The sequence below is a fragment of the Pelobates fuscus genome, chromosome 7 (assembly GCF_036172605.1).
Source record: "Pelobates fuscus isolate aPelFus1 chromosome 7, aPelFus1.pri, whole genome shotgun sequence".
Taxonomy (NCBI): domain Eukaryota; kingdom Metazoa; phylum Chordata; class Amphibia; order Anura; family Pelobatidae; genus Pelobates; species Pelobates fuscus.
Genome location: NC_086323.1, coordinates 43675280 through 43697184, shown reverse-complemented (window position 1 = coordinate 43697184; position 21905 = coordinate 43675280). Strand labels below are relative to the sequence as shown.

At 36.5% G+C, this 21905-nt stretch overlaps 1 protein-coding gene across 2 annotated transcripts in view; it reads left to right on the top strand.

The window, feature by feature from the left end:
- Positions 1–21905, top strand: part of DAB1 (DAB adaptor protein 1) — a 626843-nt gene that overhangs the window by 504395 nt on the left and 100543 nt on the right. For both annotated transcript variants that reach the window (XM_063427999.1, XM_063427998.1), the window contains exon 6: positions 20174–20313. In XM_063427999.1, coding sequence (XP_063284069.1) covers positions 20174–20313 — 140 coding nt within the window. The remainder of the gene's footprint in view (positions 1–20173; positions 20314–21905) is intronic.

Sequence of the window (21905 nt, the reverse complement as noted above, 5' to 3'; positions counted from 1 at the left end):
CTGATTCAAAATCTACAGTCTATTTTGTTTCTTTACTTCCCAACAGTTTTACACTCCGAGCAAACCTGCTCATATCAAAACAAAAAACCCAAAAACTATTGGATTTAAAAAAAAGATATTTATATTTATTAAAAAAAAAAGTTATGTAATTTGTACACACTATCCTTTATTGTTTAAGGATTGCAATCACTCTAAATTAATTTCATTTCATTTAAACATTATCTTTTATTTTAATTTTTTTTTTAATCTAAAACGATGCTACCATGAAAATAGCATGGATTTTACATTTTTGAACGCATGCTGATTTTCACTCGATATCTGGGATGTAGTAAACCCTTCAACAGTAGGAAAACAAAAGTACCACAAATACAAAATCCAGTCTCAAATATGCTATTGTATATTTACACACCAATTTAAAATTCAGACATCACTAGAACTGTATCACGTTTTAGCCAAAGAACATATGATGCCAGCAGCCAATCAGATTGTGGGCTTTATTCAGTTGAAATGATTAGCACCGGGCTTTGAATGACAAGGGCAGAGGAAATTTTCATAGTTCATGATGTAATGTCCCCTATATATCTGTGGGAAATTTAGTTAACCTGAAAGTCTATTAATCTACTTTCTAATGTAAAGCTAATTAAAAAATAATAAACATAGCATGTAAGACATTTTAAAAGATTTCCGGGAGCAGAACAACATTAGACTCAATTTTTCCAGCATATTAGGGGCAGGAAAATTTTTTATAGGTGTAGCTTGTGTTTATTGCAAGATAAAGACCGTACAATTCTGGGAAAATAAATCTTTCCTTGTTTGTGTTTATCCTCTGTTAGATAAGTCGTGTCTATAGGGAACAGTGACGCTACCTGATCATAGCTAAAAAAAAAAAAAAAAAAAAAAATATTCATAAACCACAACAGCAATAAACCCGCCTATAAATTCTATTACTCTAGCACCAAGTAATGCAGTTTTCAGAGGGTTAATGATTTTTCCATATCAATTTGTAATTTGCTTGCCAGAAGCTATGGCAGAAATGGGATTTGAGGTGTTGCATGGAACTGTGTCAGATCATTTTCTGTTTTGTCTAGAGGTTGTAAGATGTTTTCCTATAATGTTATATATCTTGTTATAATACAAATGTATATTTTGGTAGCTGGAAATGCAGACATGTATGCATGTGTTTGCGTATTGATATCAAGTGTTATGTAAAGCAGAAACATGTGTATATGTATTTCTTTTTCTGGTTGGGCTAAAGATATTGTGGAACAGGAGTGGGATATTCACACCTGCTTTAAATGTAAGTTTTTCTTGGAGCAGTCACGTTGCTGAACCTCAGAGGCGGGGCCATTTTTAAGCAGGGGACGTATTTAGCTTTGGCCACTCCCTGTTCTACTTTAATGTCTTTTGGAGCTGTCTGCTTCCTTTCAGGCCAGAAAAAAACACTAAGCTTGCTAGTTTCAGTTTAATTTCCCTGTGGGAAGAAGAAGGGAAAGGTCACTCTAAAATATCCCCAATATATAAACTATAAAGGCTATGATACCCTAGCACAGGGGTAGGCAACCTTAGGCACTCCAGATGTTGTGGACTACATCCCTCATAATGCTCCTACACCCATAATGCTGGCAAAGCATCATGGGAGGTGTAGTCCAAAACACCTGCAGTGCCGAAGGTTGCCCATGCCTGCCCTAGTAGCTAGAATGGTGGGAGTTGTTGTTTTGGTGCTGTCAGTTGATTGCATGGGTAATAAATGCCTAACATCTGGAATTTTGGAACAGAATAATAAGTTGTGATTTCTTAACAGCTAGCCTCATTTTGTCTGTGTTTGAGAAATATTATTAAGGTGCTATACCTTATCTTATCATGGTAAATATGCTTTCTCATACAATGAGGAGAGTGAGGGAAGGGGTTTATCTTAATAATATATAGTGTTGCTTAATGTGCAGATATTCCCATTCTTGCAAGTTTGTTAAAATATGTGATTCATTTATCAGAGGTAAGCGGGACTCTGTGACAGGTAAACAATGCAATGAGCTAGATTAATCACATCTGCTGATTACTATCACTTGATAATTCCCATCTGCATGAGCAGGATAGGTGTGGAATGTGCTAAAATGTCATTTATTGTGCTGTCTCAGAATAAGGGCCAAATGCTACACGAAAGCACTTTTAATGTATGAACGCTTCAATTTAAATTAAATGCTACAAGCCTGGAATGAAGATATCATCCAAAGAAATACCCAATCTTTTGTCTGTTCTTGGGTTTACAAAATTGCCTAGAATAATAAAAGTATATCTCGGCCATGAAAATGTGTTTTCTTGTTTTATTGGACCATTCCTGTAGAGATATCTCTCTGTCAATGATTAGTAAATAGTAATACACTATTTACCTATTAAAATGAGAAATTCCCTATATGATTCTGATATTTGTAAACTCGCCAATTTTAAACTTGAGCACTGAGACTAGGCTTGACAGTCTGTGCTTTGCTTCACCATCCATAAGATGGGGCAATGGTTCTCCAAAATGTTTAAATACTTGAATCAGCTTTGAAAAAGATCCACGTGATACTGGACACGGATCTGTCAAGGGTGCCAGAAGAGTTAAATTAGAGCCTCAAACTAAGTTGGGTCTGAATTAAAAAACCATAACTATTACAGATCATTGTAGTGGACAAGGTGCTCTGGATCTTTGTTTGTTATCTCTGGTTTCTATCAAACTGATTCTGAGAGAATGGCATATTCAAGGTTTAGGAAAATGTTTAAATTGTATAAACATCATGCTTAAAAGATTGTTTGAAATAATTAGAAAAATTTAAAAACTGACACATAATTAATACAGCTTAATGGATCTATGAAAAATGGATGTATTTGTACTCGGAGCCATATTGTTAACACACTGATCAAATATATATTTCACCTGTCTGTATACAATCATTGAATCATGATGAGCTAACATATGCATTTCCACAGTTAAGATGGCTAACCTAAGCATATCTGTAAGAAACCAACTCTAGTGGGCTCATAATGTATCTCTCAGAGAAACATATGCTGCTTGTTGCTCAGCAACTATGTCTTTAGAGGTAACTCCAAAGGGACATTCTACAAAGGGACATTCTAATGCCACCTGCATTGTGTTTTATCAAGAGAATAAGGGATAAATGTTAATTAAGCTTAGAGAATCGTTTCACAAATACTCCAAAGTTGCATGAATGTGATTCTTTTGCATTCTATGAACTGGGTTGATTAATACAGTGTTTCATTAAAGGACTCCAGACAACAAATTAGGTTAAATACGTAAAATCCCTCTCAATTTATTTAATCTGCTCCCCAGAATAAAATTTCCTTGGAATTGTTTTTTTTTTTTTTACTCAACCTGAAGAAACAGAATGTTTATGTTTTTTAGAATCAAAACTAAGTCTGAATACCCTTAAGGTGTTTTGACAAACTAGATTCATCAAAACATGCATTTTCTGATTAGTTAACTTATTAAAACATATTTTTCTCATTTTTACCTCTACGTTATTTTGTTACTGTGTTCATTAACAATTTAAAATAAATTTAAATATTTTATACTGTATATAAATTCTACAGAGCTACTCACTATAATATTTTATATAAGTTAGCACAGTGTGTGTTTGTGTGGTGTGTGTGTGTGTCCATGTAGAAACAAGGCTTTGAATTGCATTTATATATAATCTGAATGAGCATTTGTGCTAGTTTGAAGCTATTTATAGTAGATAACAACAAAACATGTTTTCATTGCTTAAAATGCTGGGAACTAACATCTGCCACAATGTATCCTTAAGCAATAACTCTAACATAAGTCCTGGGATTTCTTACTGTAACCTAGTTTGTATTCCTTGAAGTCAAAGACAGGGTGGCTGTTCTTTGAGAAGGGTAATGAATCTTAATGGCCCACATATCAGGTGATCTAGAATACAGAGGTCGATGTGTGTTTGCGTGTGCATCTTTATAGAGAGACTGACAAAAGAGGAACAATGGGAAAGATAGATACATCAATAGATAGAAAGATAGACCAATAGATGGACAGATAGGAAGATGGATACATGTACTGACAGTACACAGTATTTACTGAAGACTTTTGACATGTGGTTATTGTAGAAAATAAAATTGAATAGGGTTAGCACATACAATAGGTTAATAAGGCAGGAATAGAGTGAAACAGGTAGTGGCAATTATTGTCTAGTTATTATCCCTTCTGGAAGTGTGAAGGCTAATACACACACATACACACACATATATGTATTATTATTGGCATTTATAAATAGCACCAACCTATTCTGTAGCAATTTACAATATTATTAAGGGGATTTTAACAACAAATGAGACAAAATTAGAATAGGGAAAACAGTTGAAATCAATTAAAAACTAGCAACTACTACAGCAAGCATGCATATTGCAACCCCACTTATTAATGAACTTGCTTGGAGGTCTAATTATGCAGTTCCAGTTAAGATGCATACATCTCTCAAGGTCACACAACAGATGTTAGTGCAGAGGAAGCTTTCACAAGGTATAAGGCAAAGGTGAAAGCATACTTGTTTGTTGAATACTTCATTTTCCAGCAATTCTTTAAGGGGTCCCAGAGAAGAGGGACGCCAGATAGATCATTTGCAGCATTGTGATTTAGTTACAAAGAGTTTTGCAAAACATATAACTGTATTAAAGAGACACTGTCAGGATATTTATATCAGCAGACATTTTGTGCTAAGATAGAAATTAAAAGTGTATATTGCCTGAGTCACTCAGAACAGAGAGGACTCCATTTTGCTATCTTCAGGATAACAAAGACACATAATCTCTTCTTGCTTTCTGTAACTAACCACTGAGCCTGAGCTAAGGAATGCATTATATAAACAAGCCAAGTGATAAGCAATGAAGCAAGGGGATGGAATGCTCTGTTTAAATGTTAATGGAATAGAAATAATTTTAAACACAGACATTAGTGACAGAGAAGACTAAGTAATTAATTTTACTTTCTAAATTTTACAAGGTCCCATTGTAAGTAAAGGGTGAAATTGTGTTTATACATGTCAACTCTAGAAATTACGATCAAAGTCGTTGCCACAAAGACTGAGGCAAACGCTTTGAACTGACAGTAAATGTAAGTTATGGTAGTCAATATAGATAAGCCAAATGACGTAAAAATCGTCATCAGGAAAAGTTAACTCTTTCCTGGATAGGAAGGTTTAGTGAGGCGAGACTGCCCTCTATGGACCAAATACCTAAATTGCAATCTGCAGGTTGACCACACCTTCAGTATCCTATTGGTTATACCAACTGATGACATACAGAGAATCTTTCCCTTTAAAAAGTTAGGACAAAGGGAAGAGAGTTAGATCTGGGCTTTCAGATTCGGACATTAAAAGAAATCCAGGACAGATATTCACTCTGGGACTAACATTCAAACTCTCTTGGACACAACTCAAGAAACACTCCTTGACACTTAGCTACCTAAAAGCATCTGATGAGAACATCTACTTAACTGGTAATTATGCTGGTTTTATTTAATTAATCTAAATTAATTAAAAATCTAATAGCATGATATATGACTGGATAAATCATGGTCAGATTTCAATATTTAGAAATCTTAGTTAACTAAAGAATATATAGTTATAAACATTCCATTCTGCAGGTGGAATTAAGAATAATTATATATTAATGTGATATTATCACGTGTTAGAATACCGCTGTTTTTATCCAGGTGTATTGATTTGCTCTAAATAAGATAAGCTATCTTTTTAGGCAAATTAAAATTCGGCTAATAGAATCTGGTAGATTATTCTTATTGAATGGTTCCAGGAAATGATTAATGAGCTGGTTTGAACGTTAGTTTAATTGAAAATTACATGAAAATAGGATAGTAAATGCCTAGGAGGATCTAGCCAGCATTGAAAGGGTTACTCAGTTGATCTAACCGTTAGCCAAGGTTTTACGACTTTTCGCTGGCCTGTGTGAAGTTTTGCTTTCTGTCTGTGAAGTACCCTCATAAATCTAAAGTCTTGACAGTTGATGCTGTTAGCCATTGGAATGTGCCATTCCACTGTATTGCATACTTATGTTATACTAAATATTAACTGATTATTATCATGCATGCCACCTAATATTATCATTATTTTATTTGTCACAATAAATTATATCTATTTTTATAACAAATTGTGATTTTATTTGTATGGAATACATTTCACTTACATGATAACGATCTCTAAGATCTAAGAGAATTGAAATAGTGGGCAATTCTCGACTGTTTAATATCATCATCCCATAAATATCCCCACAACACGGTAGACCACTAAAGCACATTAGCTTGCTGAAATGCTGCATGTGTGAAGAGTGTGTCCTCTTTTTCAGTTTACAAAATGGGCAGTTTTCAATAGAAATTGTAGCTTTTTGCAAAGACAACTTGTTACACCTCCCTAGCTATCAATCAGACATCCAGTCATGTTACTTCCTGGTTGCTGTTCAATGGAGTCCAGAGAACCTGCTCGATGAGCTGCATTGGGGAGTCTGTGACAGAAATTCTGGGCTGGAACTTGCAAATAATGTAGTCAAGAGATCGGCAGCTTTTGCAAACTGTTTTTAGATATACCCCCATTGAAAACATTTTTTGCATGGCTCTGACCTATAATTAAAAGAACAAGGGTTGGTCCTGGATTAAATACTGTTGATTAATGTGACACTAAAATTCAGATTTATGTTCTTTCTTTTATTGTATAGAAGTGCCTTACACAGATATAGACAGAACTAGATAGAAACAAACCTGTAGATATTCTACTCATATTCTGTATACATTCTCAAGTAAAGCAACGTAAGAAAAGAGCCCTCTGTTACTTTGCAATAATAAGATAATACTATCACCAATAAATGCACTAGCTTACACTCTTCACATAATCTTCTTAGCTGATCTTAGAATAATGCAGTCTGTGTTCTCTATGATTTTTCTAACTCTATGTATACTTTTTAGCATTTATTATTCACAGTTTGTTTTAGCCTTCCTGGTACAGCTGCTTCAAGTCCTGTTTGTGTACTATGTTAAGGTCTAAACCTCTTCACATCTTATTTGCACATGCTGTGTTGCAGTGTACATCAGAGCTTTAAAGACGCAGGAGCCAAACACTGAAATTCCAAATACCAGTGATCTATCTAAAAATCGTCCGTTTTAGATGTTTGCTTTACTATGCCTTTAATTCGTTTAGAATTCCACTTTAGTCTCATTCTCACCTGCTCTTTGAACGCCGTCTCACACAGCCGTAACCTGGTTAATGCTTCAGATACAGAGAATGAATTCTGAGCTCCTTAATCTGTCTTTATTGAAAAATAGTTGGGCATATAAAAATATGATTTTCTCAACTAAACACTCCGGCTTTGTGTGAGTGACCAGGAGCTCTGAACGAGTAAGAATCTGATGTGCTTTAAAAAGAAGACTACAATTCTTGTGTGCCAAAGCTTTTCTATATTTATAAATATATATTGTGCCGGGCAGTTTCATGTTATTTTGCAGAGTAAGAACAGAAGAGATTTTAAAGTAAATTGAATTTCTATTTCCTTCATCTCAGTTTTTAACGGGTCAGCACTTGTATTGAATATTTTTTTGTTTGCTATGTTTCGTGAATAACTCTAGAATCATCTGTTCCTCACCTAGTTTATTCTTTTTTTTTTTTTCTTAAATATTGAGCTGCTTGGAGATTTGGAAATTGTTCACATCAATTATTTAGATGGTAAATAGACAACATTGGACATACATTTTTAAAGTCTGTGCATGTAGTAAAATATACAGAAACCAAGAAGAATCAAGAATTACCAAAGGAGTACAGGATGGAATTAGTGGGCATCTTGTTCATACGCTTATATGCTTAAAGTAGAATGAGCAGGATGGTGTGATGGAAGAGGAGCTCTAATCTACATTTTATTGACGTGCTACCCAATCATGTCCAATCAGATTGGTCGTGATCTTGAGGCCGGTGGCCAATGACCTGTGGAATCAGGAACTGGAATGCCACCCCTGTTGGTGTAAGATGTATGCAATATGTTATCTATATTTGTGATACATTATACATGTATTATTGCATTAGAATACACTAACCACAAATATGAACTTTTCATGGAAGGTAAGGTTAAGCTTAATAACAAAGAATCGCCAACTTTAATTATTGCTATAACTGTTTATTTTTACAAAGGTTGATCCATGGTTCACAGTTTCAAAATGCTTTATGCCTATAATTCTTTTTGCAGTTAGAATTACATCGACTGTCAGGTGAAATATGAGAGATCTTAAAAGTGAGCCATAACATCTTTATCTTAGCTTATCACAGCTTCTAAAGCAATCATCATATAATTTTACACAGATATAAATATATATTGAATTGGTTTAGGAGATCATACATTATGATCTTATTTATCTTCTGTCCAACATGGATTGTAGGTTTGTGGGTGTTACTCTATCAATCTTCCACCTCTCTCTTGTGAAATTAGTCCTACTTTGGATAATTCATATTCAATTTCAGTGCATTGGAATGAATTGACATCTGTAATTCCATTCCTATACCTATGATGGAGTGCAGGAGAACCACTTGTAGGTGGATTCTCCTGCTCTCCCCAGTCACTCACTTGTTTGCATAGACCTCTATATCGCCAAATGATTGACATCAGAAGAGACCCATTAAATATTTATTTAGATGTATGTAAAAATATATACATTTGCTAGCATATCTGCAAACACAATATACTAAATTGTTTTTCTTCTGTCATTTAAGCTGATGTGTGTACTGATTACAGGCATACTTTAACTCACAAGGCACCTATTTGCATTGTATATTGTATGGAAATGTATTCATGCATGTTTGTCTGCCTATGAATAAATTGCATGTAGATTACAATGGAAAGACAATTCACAGTGTCTCCAAAATTATTGATTTGGAAAATGTGACAGTCTGTGAGTTTTGAGTCCCTTTATGAAACATAAAATGAAAAATATCAGGTAAGTCGCCGCCCGTGGCACTGAAATAATTACAGGAAAACTTATGTTAACCTCTATAATTTAGGTGTCTGAAACAGCTTCCATGAGGAATCATAAAGTCAATATAATCAAAACATGAACAAGGAAACAAGCACAGCCTCCTAGTATAGCCATCCTTTGCACTAATGGCTCAGAGAGGTTTTGAGTGCCAAGTTTAGTTGTCCATATCAGTAAATAAAATACATTTGACCCAATGGTTTTTTTTTTTTTTTTTTTGCACAGGCTGAGTTTCAACATAGGTTATTCACCAAAGTGAGTTCAAAGCGGTTTTTCAAATTTCACATTAAAGTTCTCATTTTAATTTAGATGTATTAAATTTATGCAACTTTATATAATTTTGGACTGTCAGCATGGAATGAAGGAAAAAAATTACACAAAAGGAATATGGCTAGGGGCGGTGCCTGATAGCCGACCAAAATGATTGCATGATACTGGAGCTCTTCGGGTAAACCTTTCACTAACCCTAATCCTATACTTAAAGGAACACTATAGTCACCTAAATTACTTTAGCTAAATAAAGCAGTTTTAGTGTATAGATCATTCCCCTGCAATTTCACTGCTCAGTTCACTGCCATTTAGGAGTTAAATTTAGGAGTTAAATTAAATTGAACTTTAATCACATACAGGAGGCTCTTGCAGGGTCTAGCAAGCTATTAACATAGCAGGGGATAAGAAAATCTTAATTAAACAGAACTTGCCATAAAGAAATCCTAAATAGGGCTCTCTTTACAGGAAGTATTTATGGAAGGCTGTGCAAGTCACATGCAGGGAGGTGTGACTAGGGTTGATAAACAAAGGGATTTAACTCCTAAATAGCAGAGGATTGAGCAGTGAGGCTGCAGGGGCATGTTCTATACACCAAAACTGATTCATTAAGCTAAAGTTGTTCAGGTGACTATAGTGTCCTTTTAAGCACTCTATTTTTTGCCATAATCCTGCACATTGCCATTGAGGGGCACCCTGTCGAGCGTGTATCTCACTTTGGCATCTTGTCCGGCGGGCTCAGCCTATGCAACCTGCAGAAATACTAGAGGCAGGGGAGGCTCTGCTCGGGTTTGGAAAGCCCCCACTGTTGAGCCCTGTTCTCCCCCCGCTGGACCGGTGGGGGTTATCCCAGTCCCCACTGGCACATTCTTGCGGCTTTTTATCAGAGGCCTTATAACCCAAGCAACCCACAAGGTCGTGGCCTACTGCTCAAGATGGCCATCGTACCGCAGCCTGCACAGTCCTTTCCATAGTCATCTATCTATGCTGCTCCATTCCTGAAAGCCTTTGACAAGCTGTGTGCCCAGTTTGTGGTGAAAGAGCACTTGCATACTCACCACTCCTTCTATTAGCCCAGGGGAAGTCTCCCAGCTCTGGTCTGTAGATCTATGCCACGTGCTGGAATCTCACCAACGTGCCCACTGAAAGACATTGCCGAGATGGAAGAGATGGAGGCATAGGCACCCCGACGTCGGTGGCACATAACCGCCGCATCAGATAGGTGAAGAGAAGAACCACAGTTGATCCATGATCGCACCCTGCCACCGCTCTGGAAGAGGCAAGCACCATCTGCGCTGTGGGAGGTTTGTTGCATGGCAAAGCCAAAGACAGGCAACAAGGTGGATTCAGAATGTTGTTCCTGCAGTAGTTAAAAAATCTATCCCTAGGCATACCCTCCACAGCATGATAGACTCTCAAATCTTTTCGTCAATAGCCTCCCTTCCGCGGGTAATGGCTGAGCAGTCCCATGTAAAGATCACAAGTTCTTCAAGGCTATCCTGTCTTATGTTTCAATACTCTGTATAAGATAGGTGGCATTTACATAGGCCTTGAACTTATTATTCTTGTCATTCCTCTGTAGTTAATGCCCTATGGCACTTTATCTAATTTGTTTATGTCTCCTCTTACTTTAGGCCAGTACCGTACTTTAGCATGTCATATATATTTGGGTCATAAGTTCTTGTAATTTACTCTGTTAAGGGACCCTAATGGATTATCTACATTGATTAATATTTTAATGTTCCAACTACAATCTTCTATTCTCATGTATACTCTTATGGAATGTCTTTGCAAACCTGTTTGCTATACTATGCACTGTAAAAATTAAAAATATTAATAAACAAATAATTTAAAAAAGGAGTATGGTTAAAGCAAAAATATAACTTCAGCTTTTTCAAAAGACCAGAAGTAATGTGTGCACTCACAGGATTTGAATATGGTTTGACTTTTTGCCATGGGGTGATGAGATTCTGGCACTATAACGTCTACAGCCGGCTGAAATGATCCCATCAATTCATGCTCATTTTCACAATATTTCTACTTTCCCACACACAAAATCCCCTCAAAATAATTAAAACTCAACTTTTATTGTGATGCAAAAAAAACATAAAAACAATGATTTCGGTATTCAATGTTCATGCTATTCTGGATAGACCTTTGCACAGCAGAAAAAAACAGTTTAGCTGAATGAATTTGTCCAAACAATGAATTGGTTAGTCAAGTAAATTTCATCCATGTGGCTGTTCAGTTTGCCCAAATTTCATCTATGTATGTGTGTTAGTGCGTCTTTGTTTGTGGGAGTCCGCATGTGAGCGTGTTTGTGTCTGTATGCAAGTTTGTATAAACATGAACTTGTGTGTGAGTAGGGAGCAATATGGAGAGAGCTAATAGGATATGCTTGGAATATGCTATGAGTGTGATCTATTGGATTTATATGAGGTGTTGCATACAGGGATGTGGTGAGATGTACACTGGGGTATCCGGGGTATGAGACTTAGGGAAATTAAATGGATAGGGATGTAGGGTGAAGTTCTGAGTTCTGAATGTGGCTGTACAGAAATGTATTAGGGTTGTGTGGAGATGTACTGGGTCGATGTGGCTGAGATGAAACTTATTTGGTTGATGAAGACGAAATGTAGGAAAAATGTGGCTGTATCATATGAATTACGGAAAACATTGAGTGAATATGTTTTAGGGGAAGAAAAATGTTGAGAACATGGATAACGAGTGGAATAATTAAGTGGTGAAATTAATTGGGCAAAGGGCATTTGGGGGAATTTGCCATGGTGGTGATGAACTGATGTATCATCTATAAGGGTGTGTCAGAGGAAATTAAAAGGAAAATGTAAAGGGATGAACAATGGATTGGGGGTGCAGTGGAAAAGGTGTGTGGCTTCATTAGGTGGGTAAGGAGAGAGAAGTATTGCTACACAATTTCATGGGGCAGCCCTTGACCTCATAAACATAAAATGTTCTCTAATATTCTTGAAGTTCAAATTAAAGTGGATGGAAAATAATGTCTATGTACAACCCAGAAGTGTACCTCTACTTATCTGCGTGTGTAGAAGTGTACCTCTACTTATCTGCGTGTGTAGAAGTGTACCTCTACATATCTGCGTGTGTAGAAGTGTACCTCTACTTATCTGCGTGTGTAGAAGTGTACCTCTACTTATCTGCGTGTGTAGAAGTGTACCTCTACATATCTGCGTGTGTAGAAGTGTACCTCTACTTATCTGCGTGTGTAGAAGTGTACCTCTACTTATCTGCGTGTGTAGAAGTGTACCTCTACTTATCTGCGTGTGTAGAAGTGTACCTCTACATATCTGCGTGTGTAGAAGTGTACCTCTACATATCTGCGTGTGTAGAAGTGTACCTCTACTTATCTGCGTGTGTAGAAGTGTACCTCTACATATCTGCGTGTGTAGAAGTGTACCTCTACTTATCTGCGTGTGTAGAAGTGTACCTCTACTTATCTGCGTGTGTAGAAGTGTACCTCTACTTATCTGCGTGTGTAGAAGTGTACCTCTACTTATCTGCGTGTGTAGAAGTGTACCTCTACATATCTGCGTGTGTAGAAGTGTACCTTTACATATCTGCATTTGTAGAAGTGTACCTCTACTTATCTGCGTGTGTAGAAGTGTACCTTTACATATCTGCATTTGTAGAAGTGTACCTCTACATATCTGCGTGTGTAGAAGTGTACCTCTACTTATCTGCGTGTGCAGAAGTGTACCTCTACATATCTGCCTGTGTAGAAGTGTACCTTTACATATCTGCATTTGTAGAAGTGTACCTCTACATATCTGCGTGTGTAGAAGTGTACCTCTACATATCTGCGTGTGTAGAAGTGTACCTCTACTTATCTGTGTGTGTAGAAGTGTACCTTTACATATCTGCGTGTGTAGAAGTGTACCTTTACATATCTGCGTGTGTAGAAGTGTACCTCTACTTATCTGCGTGTGTAGAAGTGTACCTCTACTTATCTGTGTGTGTAGAAGTGTACCTCTACTTATCTGCGTGTGTAGAAGTGTACCTTTACATATCTGCGTGTGTAGAAGTGTACCTCTACATATCTGCGTGTGTAGAAGTGTACCTCTACATATCTGCGTGTGTAGAAGTGTACCTTTACATATCTGCGTGTGTAGAAGTGTACCTTTACATATCTGCGTGTGTAGAAGTGTACCTCTACTTATCTGCGTGTGTAGAAGTGTACCTCTACTTATCTGCATTTGTAGAAGTGTACCTTTACATATCTGCGTGTGTAGAAGTGTACCTCTACTTATCTGCGTGTGTAGAAGTGTACCTCTACTTATCTGCGTGTGTAGAAGTGTATCTCTACTTATCTGCATGTGTAGAAGTGTACCTTTACATATCTGTGTGTGTAGAAGTGTACCTCTACTTATCTGCATGTGTAGAAGTGTACCTTTACATATCTGCGTGTGTAGAAGTGTACCTTTACATATCTGCATTTGTAGAAGTGTACCTCTACTTATCTGCATGTGTAGAAGTGTACCTCTACTTATCTGCATGTGTAGAAGTGTACCTTTACATATCTGCATATGTAGAAGTGTACCTCTACATATCTGCATTTGTAGAAGTGTACCTCTACATATCTGCGTGTGTAGAAGTGTACCTTTACATATCTGCGTGTGTAGAAGTGTACCTTTACATATCTGCATTTGTAGAAGTGTACCTTTACATATCTGCATTTGTAGAAGTGTACCTCTACTTATCTGCGTGTGTAGAAGTGTACCTCTACTTATCTGCGTGTGTAGAAGTGTACCTTTACATATCTGCGTGTGTAGAAGTGTACCTTTACATATCTGCATTTGTAGAAGTGTACCTCTACATATCTGCGTGTGTAGAAGTGTACCTTTACATATCTGCTTGTGTAGAAGTGTACCTTTACATATCTGCATTTGTAGAAGTGTACCTTTACATATCTGCATTTGTAGAAGTGTACCTCTACTTATCTGCGTGTGTAGAAGTGTACCTCTACTTATCTGCGTGTGTAGAAGTGTACCTTTACATATCTGCGTGTGTAGAAGTGTACCTTTACATATCTGCATTTGTAGAAGTGTACCTCTACTTATCTGCGTGTGTAGAAGTGTACCTCTACATATCTGCGTGTGTAGAAGTGTACCTCTACATATCTGCGTGTGTAGAAGTGTACCTCTACTTATCTGCGTGTGTAGAAGTGTACCTCTACATATCTGCGTGTGTAGAAGTGTACCTCTACTTATCTGCATGTGTAGAAGTGTACCTTTACATATCTGCATATGTAGAAGTGTACCTCTACATATCTGCATTTGTAGAAGTGTACCTCTACATATCTGCGTGTGTAGAAGTGTACCTTTACATATCTGCATTTGTAGAAGTGTACCTCTACTTATCTGCGTGTGTAGAAGTGTACCTCTACATATCTGCGTGTGTAGAAGTGTACCTCTACTTATCTGCGTGTGTAGAAGTGTACCTCTACATATCTGCGTGTGTAGAAGTGTACCTCTACTTATCTGCATGTGTAGAAGTGTACCTTTACATATCTGCATATGTAGAAGTGTACCTCTACATATCTGCATTTGTAGAAGTGTACCTCTACATATCTGCGTGTGTAGAAGTGTACCTTTACATATCTGCATTTGTAGAAGTGTACCTCTACATATCTGCGTGTGTAGAAGTGTACCTCTACTTATCTGCGTGTGTAGAAGTGTACCTTTACATATCTGCGTGTGTAGAAGTGTACCTTTACATATCTGCATTTGTAGAAGTGTACCTCTACATATCTGCGTGTGTAGAAGTGTACCTTTACATATCTGTGTGTGTAGAAGTGTACCTCTACTTATCTGCGTGTGTAGAAGTGTACCTCTACTTATCTGCATGTGTAGAAGTGTACCTTTACATATCTGCGTGTGTAGAAGTGTACCTCTACTTATCTGCGTGTGTAGAAGTGTACCTCTACTTATCTGCATGTGTAGAAGTGTACCTTTACATATCTGTGTGTGTAGAAGTGTACCTCTACTTATCTGCATGTGTAGAAGTGTACCTTTACATATCTGCGTGTGTAGAAGTGTACCTCTACATATCTGCATGTGTAGAAGTGTACCTCTACATATCTGCGTGTGTAGAAGTGTACCTCTACTTATCTGCATGTGTAGAAGTGTACCTCTACATATCTGCGTGTGTAGAAGTGTACCTCTACTTATCTGCGTGTGTAGAAGTGTACCTCTACTTATCTGCATGTGTAGAAGTGTACCTCTACTTATCTGCGTGTGTAGAAGTGTACCTCTACTTATCTGCGTGTGTAGAAGTGTACCTCTACTTATCTGCGTGTGTAGAAGTGTACCTCTACTTATCTGCGTGTGTAGAAGTGTACCTTTACATATCTGCGTGTGTAGAAGTGTACCTCTACATATCTGCGTGTGTAGAAGTGTACCTCTACTTATCTGCGTGTGTAGAAGTGTACCTCTACTTATCTGTGTGTGTAGAAGTGTACCTCTACTTATCTGCGTGTGTAGAAGTGTACCTCTACTTATCTGTGTGTGTAGAAGTGTACCTCTACTTATCTGCGTGTGTAGAAGTGTACCTCTACATATCTGCGTGTGTAGAAGTGTACCTCTACTTATCTGCATGTGTAGAAGTGTACCTTTACATATCTGTGTGTGTAGAAGTGTACCTCTACTTTTCTGCATGTGTAGAAGTGTACCTTTACATATCTGCGTGTGTAGAAGTGTACCTCTACATATCTGCGTGTGTAGAAGTGTACCTCTACATATCTGCGTGTGTAGAAGTGTACCTCTACATATCTGCATTTGTAGAAGTGTACCTTTACATATCTGCGTGTGTAGAAGTGTACCTCTACTTATCTGCGTGTGTAGAAGTGTACCTCTACTTATCTGCGTGTGTAGAAGTGTACCTCTACTTATCTGCATGTGTAGAAGTGTACCTTTACATATCTGTGTGTGTAGAAGTGTACCTCTACTTATCTGCATGTGTAGAAGTGTACCTTTACATATCTGCGTGTGTAGAAGTGTACCTCTACATATCTGCGTGTGTAGAAGTGTACCTCTACTTATCTGCGTGTGTAGAAGTGTACCTCTACATGCGTGTTTCACATGTAATATCACTTTTTGCCATCTGGTTTTAATTTCCCAGCGTGTTCTACGCCTTTGCATATTATAGTAAATGACAGGCAGCTGAATAGGTCAACACATTAAAATTGTGTTTGCATTTTCATTTAATAGCAACATTAAATACCTTTTTCATACTCATCGGCTTTGATTAAAGAAATGAATGAATGTGTTTAATTTAGAAATACAGTTCACAATGGTTGTGTCTTCTCCGTTAACCTGCAGAGAAAGCTGCAGGAAAGGTTATCTCATACTAGCATTGTCACTTTAAAATTAATGTTCTCTAATATTTTAGGATGTTCTAAATTAAATGTAGCTTCTATTTTTTTTTATTTTTTTATTATTTATTTATTGTAAAATGCATAATTTTCAGATTCTATTATGCGGTTTTGAAAATGTGATTACAAGAATTTATATAAATTGACCATTTGTTTCCAGGAACATTTATGCGTGGACTTTCTCATTTTTTTTCTTCCTTTAATTAATAAATTAAGATTCTATCTCTACATAACCCGTACACAGAAAGCAAAGCTGCCTGCAATGTAAAATTAATTTACATTAATGTTGGATCTGTCTGAAACAAAATTTCCAAATTAATTCATATCAGGCTTATTTGCATTGCTTGATTTTAATCTGTTAAAGCCCATCTATGTGAGGGGCTTGGTTTTTGTTTTATTATTTTTGTATTATTGTCTCATTGGAAGTGTTAATCACTATTTTGACTTGTATCGTTCTCAAAGAAAAATTATGGATTGTATATCATTGCCAATCGAGGACGAGAGACACACATTTATATGTGCAAATTAATTTCTTAAAAGGTTATTCCAAGCACCAAAATCCCTTCAGTGGTCGTCATGGTGCTTAGAGTGAGTATGTGCAATGTTCCAGCACATACAGAGTTAAAGTACTTAGCTGCCAGAGGTGTAACTCGCCTCCTGCAGTATCATTAGCCAGCCTGGAACAAGAGACTGGCTAATGTCAATTCTGTGCATATTTGGTGACTGTCATCTGCACGCATAGCATGCTGCCAATAGATGATCAATGGAACCAACGGAAGAACAACCCCCTTTCCCCCGCCATGCTGCCCAAGTCCTCTCCTCAGGCCATCTTCCTTGACATCTTCCCCCCTTTAGTTAGGTGGAGTGATGTCACCAGTACCGGATCTGGCTGCAGAGAGAACTTGGCCTTGGCGCTGGAGCAAAAGTATGTTTATTGTTTATTTCTTTATTCGTTTTTAATATAACTGTGTTTTATACTTTGGTCGGAGTTACCCTGTAAGTATTTACGCCCACTGAGCCTTTTCTTGTATGTGTTTGTTCACTGTACTTCTTGCTTTACCATTAACACAACCCATACATATTGTATTTTACTTTCTTTTAAGTGGTCTCTTCTGATATTCCTAATATCTAAGGCATTACGTATGAATAAAATACAAAAAAATTAATAGACATGTCATATTTTTCCTTATAATAAATTATACACAGCTAAAAAACTAACCCCTGGTAACCATAACCCTAGCTAAACCTATCTAATATCTAACCATAAATCTAGCTTACCCTAACTAACCATAACACTAACCTTAATAATGTACTATTTAGTAGATTGGACCTCAAACTAAGTTAGCATGATGAGAGCCAGTCACAGTGATCACATTGTCTTAATGGACAACTACTGTGATTGATTCATAAGGTGACCAGTCAGTGTGGAGCCAATAAATGGCTACTAATGAACCTTTTCATTAACTGTCAATCACAGCATAGAACCACTCTGATTAGATGTCACACAGGTCATATGGCATATGGCATCCTTTATGGGATATCATGGGTAAGGCGTTCCTAATAAAAACAAGTATACACTGCATTTGCAGCATATATTCTTAAAGAAGGTCTTCAGACTGGATGAGGTTCATGGACAAACTTCATAAGTGGTATTGCTGTACTCTGTACAGTGGTTAAAAATACACTAAAGTAGATTATACTGCTGTATTATAGTCATACAACAAACACATTACACCATGTTTCCTTGTTGTGGAGCTATGTGATACATTTATACACAATGTAGATAAATGTGAGTATAATTGATGTAGGGTTTTACTGTACACTAATACATAAAGCTTATTACTGTGTGTTTTATAGTCGTGGAGCTCTAAGTGACAAACATATGCACACAAAATAGTCTAGAAAATAACATTGGATAACAATGTCACAGGTAGGGATGCATGGAATCAATGTTTTACCTATGGAGAGGAAGCCATAGAGTGGTGTTGCTACACGTTAAATAAATGTCAGAGGAATGCAATCAAATTAGAAAGCTAGAAATTAGAAAAAATATATATAATACCATTTTAGGGTCAATTGCTAATGCTTAAGTGTCGGTGACATTTTCAAATGAAATACTTTAGAATTATGTAACTTGCTGTATGCTACAAACTTCAGAACCATCTTGGCTTATTTTTTTCGTATGTAGCACAGGGCTAAAAGAGTTTTTTTTACCAGAAGAAAACAAGATGAAGAAATAACAGACAGATGAAGCTGTAATTATAGCTCACAAGTAGTTGGATGCCTCTTCTGTGGCGCGACGTTTTTTCACAATACATAGAGCTGAGTTGCTAGTATATCTCAGCATATCCAGCTTGTAGCTATGGAAACTTTCAGTAGGCATGTGTCTCTTTTTATAACATTATTTATGTCTTAACGTGAAAGGGAAAACGTATTTCCATAAATAGACGTTGCTGCCAAGTGGTTTGGAACAGCATCAGAAATGTACTGGTATCTCGCCTTGTGCCAAAACATGAAGTACTTTCAAGACTTGAGCAATTTAAACCTAGTTCTAGCATGGTATCTTCTTAAATTATGTATCTATTCTGCTTTGGAAGAGGGTAGCTGCATTCTTCAATAGAATCATTGACTGCGAAACCGTGTACACAGCACTAAACATGGCATATGGGGATAAATAGTTCTGTCTCTTTGTACAGAGTATGCTATCTTGACTTAGGTTGAGTTAAATGTGAGCAAAATTGAACAGCTTTAGATTCCTAGGACTAGTTTCTGTTTAGAGCAATAAGAATATGTATGGTAATTGAATAACAATTTTCACATCTATATGAACCCTTCTTAGAAACAAACGTATCTTCAGAGTGATGGGAAAATAAAGTCCACTGTTGGCACCGAAAGATCATTGGATAAACAGTTAAAACAATAATTAACAAGAAAACAGGATGGGATCGATGTGTTGGATGCAAATGTAAAATGCAAATTCACTGGCCAACAGTAATGGCACAGGGGTTAGAAAATAACTTGGGCTTTACCAGAGTTTTTATTTTAAACTCTTAGTGTCTGGGATTGATTATAAGAGATGAGCATTTATCTGGTACCTGAGTAGAAAAGGTTCCATAGAAGAGAAGAGAAGAACTGCTATTCAGTTATCTTCTACAGTTGAAATTGGTCAAATTGAAACATTACAAAAGGTCCTATATTTTGGAACAGATGGTGACTCATATAAGTTGATTGTTGTTATGTTTCCTACAACCTGATTAAACATGAACTTGTCTTTCACTCTTCGTTGTGAGCTTGTGCTGCCTAAAGCAAAAAAGTAAAAAAGAAGAAAATGTAAAAAAGATTTGGTAGCCAGATATGTCTAGAACTGTAAGTTTCACATGGTCTAGTTGCCCTCCGGGAGTTTAGAAAGTGTCCTCTCCGTTATTACATGATTATATTTTTGCTTAAATATCTTCTTTCTTTACTTTCAGGTCAGGAACGTAGTGAAGCTACTTTAATAAAAAGGTTTAAAGGGGATGGTGTACGGTACAAAGCAAAATTAATTGGAATTGACGAGGTTTCTGCCGCAAGAGGAGACAAGTTATGCCAGGATTCAATGATAAAGCTCAAGGTACCATTTACATTTCTAAATAAAAATATCAAAAATGTTTTGATTATGTCTTTCATCAACTGTCATAATGCACTATGGTGTTTTACAGGGTTAAATACTGTATGCAAAATAGTCACAATTACAGATTATCCATCAATTCATCAACGATAAATACCAGACAGCCATGGATGACTTTTGTCCAAGTCAGAAAATCAACCTCAAAATTAGAGAAATTTCAAAATTATGATTTCTAAGCATTTTGTAAAAATACAAACAATTTTAATCTCTAGCAACCAGTTGCGTTGCCAATCTCCAAAGTGATGGTCCCAAGGTATTACAGATTATCCATCAATTCATAAAAAGTACTAGACAGCCATGGATTACTTCTGTCAAAATCAACCTCAAAAAAAGAGAAATTCCAAGATAATATTTTCTAAGCATTTTGTAAAAATACAAACAATTTTAATCTCTAGCAACAAGGTCCGTTGCCAATCTCCAAAGTGATGGTCCCAAGGTACAGAGGTAGAAACGTCAGGTTAAAGGAGAAGAGCTCAAAATGCACAGAATGGCTTAGCAGGATCTGGCTTGCAAGATAGCCATCTGTCACAAAGGATTGAGCCCCCTGCTTTTGATAACTATATTGAAGGATTGGACCCCCTGCTTTTAATTACTGTATTGGAGGATTGAGCCCACAGCTTTTGCTGACCATATTGGAGGAATGAGCTACTGCTTTTAATGACTATATTGAACGAAACTAACAGAGTTATAAATAAACAACTGTAAACCTATACATAGTAAGTTGTTTTTTCTAGATACACATACAGACAGGCAGAGGCAAGTTGTACAATTTTGAGAATTAGAAAAATCACTTTTATTTCTAACGTATCGTTAGTATTGAGACTTCAATACTCTTGTTTGGAAAATTCTCAGTTCTTTAAATTATATTATAGCTACAAATCCATGTGACTTGTTATATGTAAATAAAGCATTATAACATCTAGCTACTGCTAAACATGTTTATAATTCACAACGGGAAATATTTAACAGTTTTTAATCTGTAAAAAGGATTAAGAATAAAAATAAAATCTACTTTTTTTACAGAGTATGTTAACATAAATCATAAAGATCAGTCTGTAAATTTCACAGTAGATATAAACACAATCTTTTTATTTTGTAGTTAATATGCCTGATCAATGTTTCCAACTCTTTAAGTGCCAGATTGGCTTTGTATACAAAGACTGTGTGTTTAGTAGCAGAACCTGCCCGTAGGTAGGACTCCAGTATATAATCTGTAAACCAAGTGCCAGTTCACAAGATGCTTTCTAAATATTTGAACTGAATATTGTGCAAGTATTATGTCTTTGTAATAACCTATTTTTGTTATTAGTTATTCTTTTTCAGCAACTTGGAAATAGCTACGTTAGAAATTAGTTTTAATCCCTTTCATTTCCACTTAACCAACAGGCAGCGCAGACACCTGCTGATAAAATATGCCATTTGTTATGTCCTGCATGTCTAAAACGCATGCTTCTTTTCTTAAAAATAATTGAAAGGTTTATCTGAGCGCTGGTAAATGATGACAAGATCCAGGCCGACTTGCAGATTAATGTTCT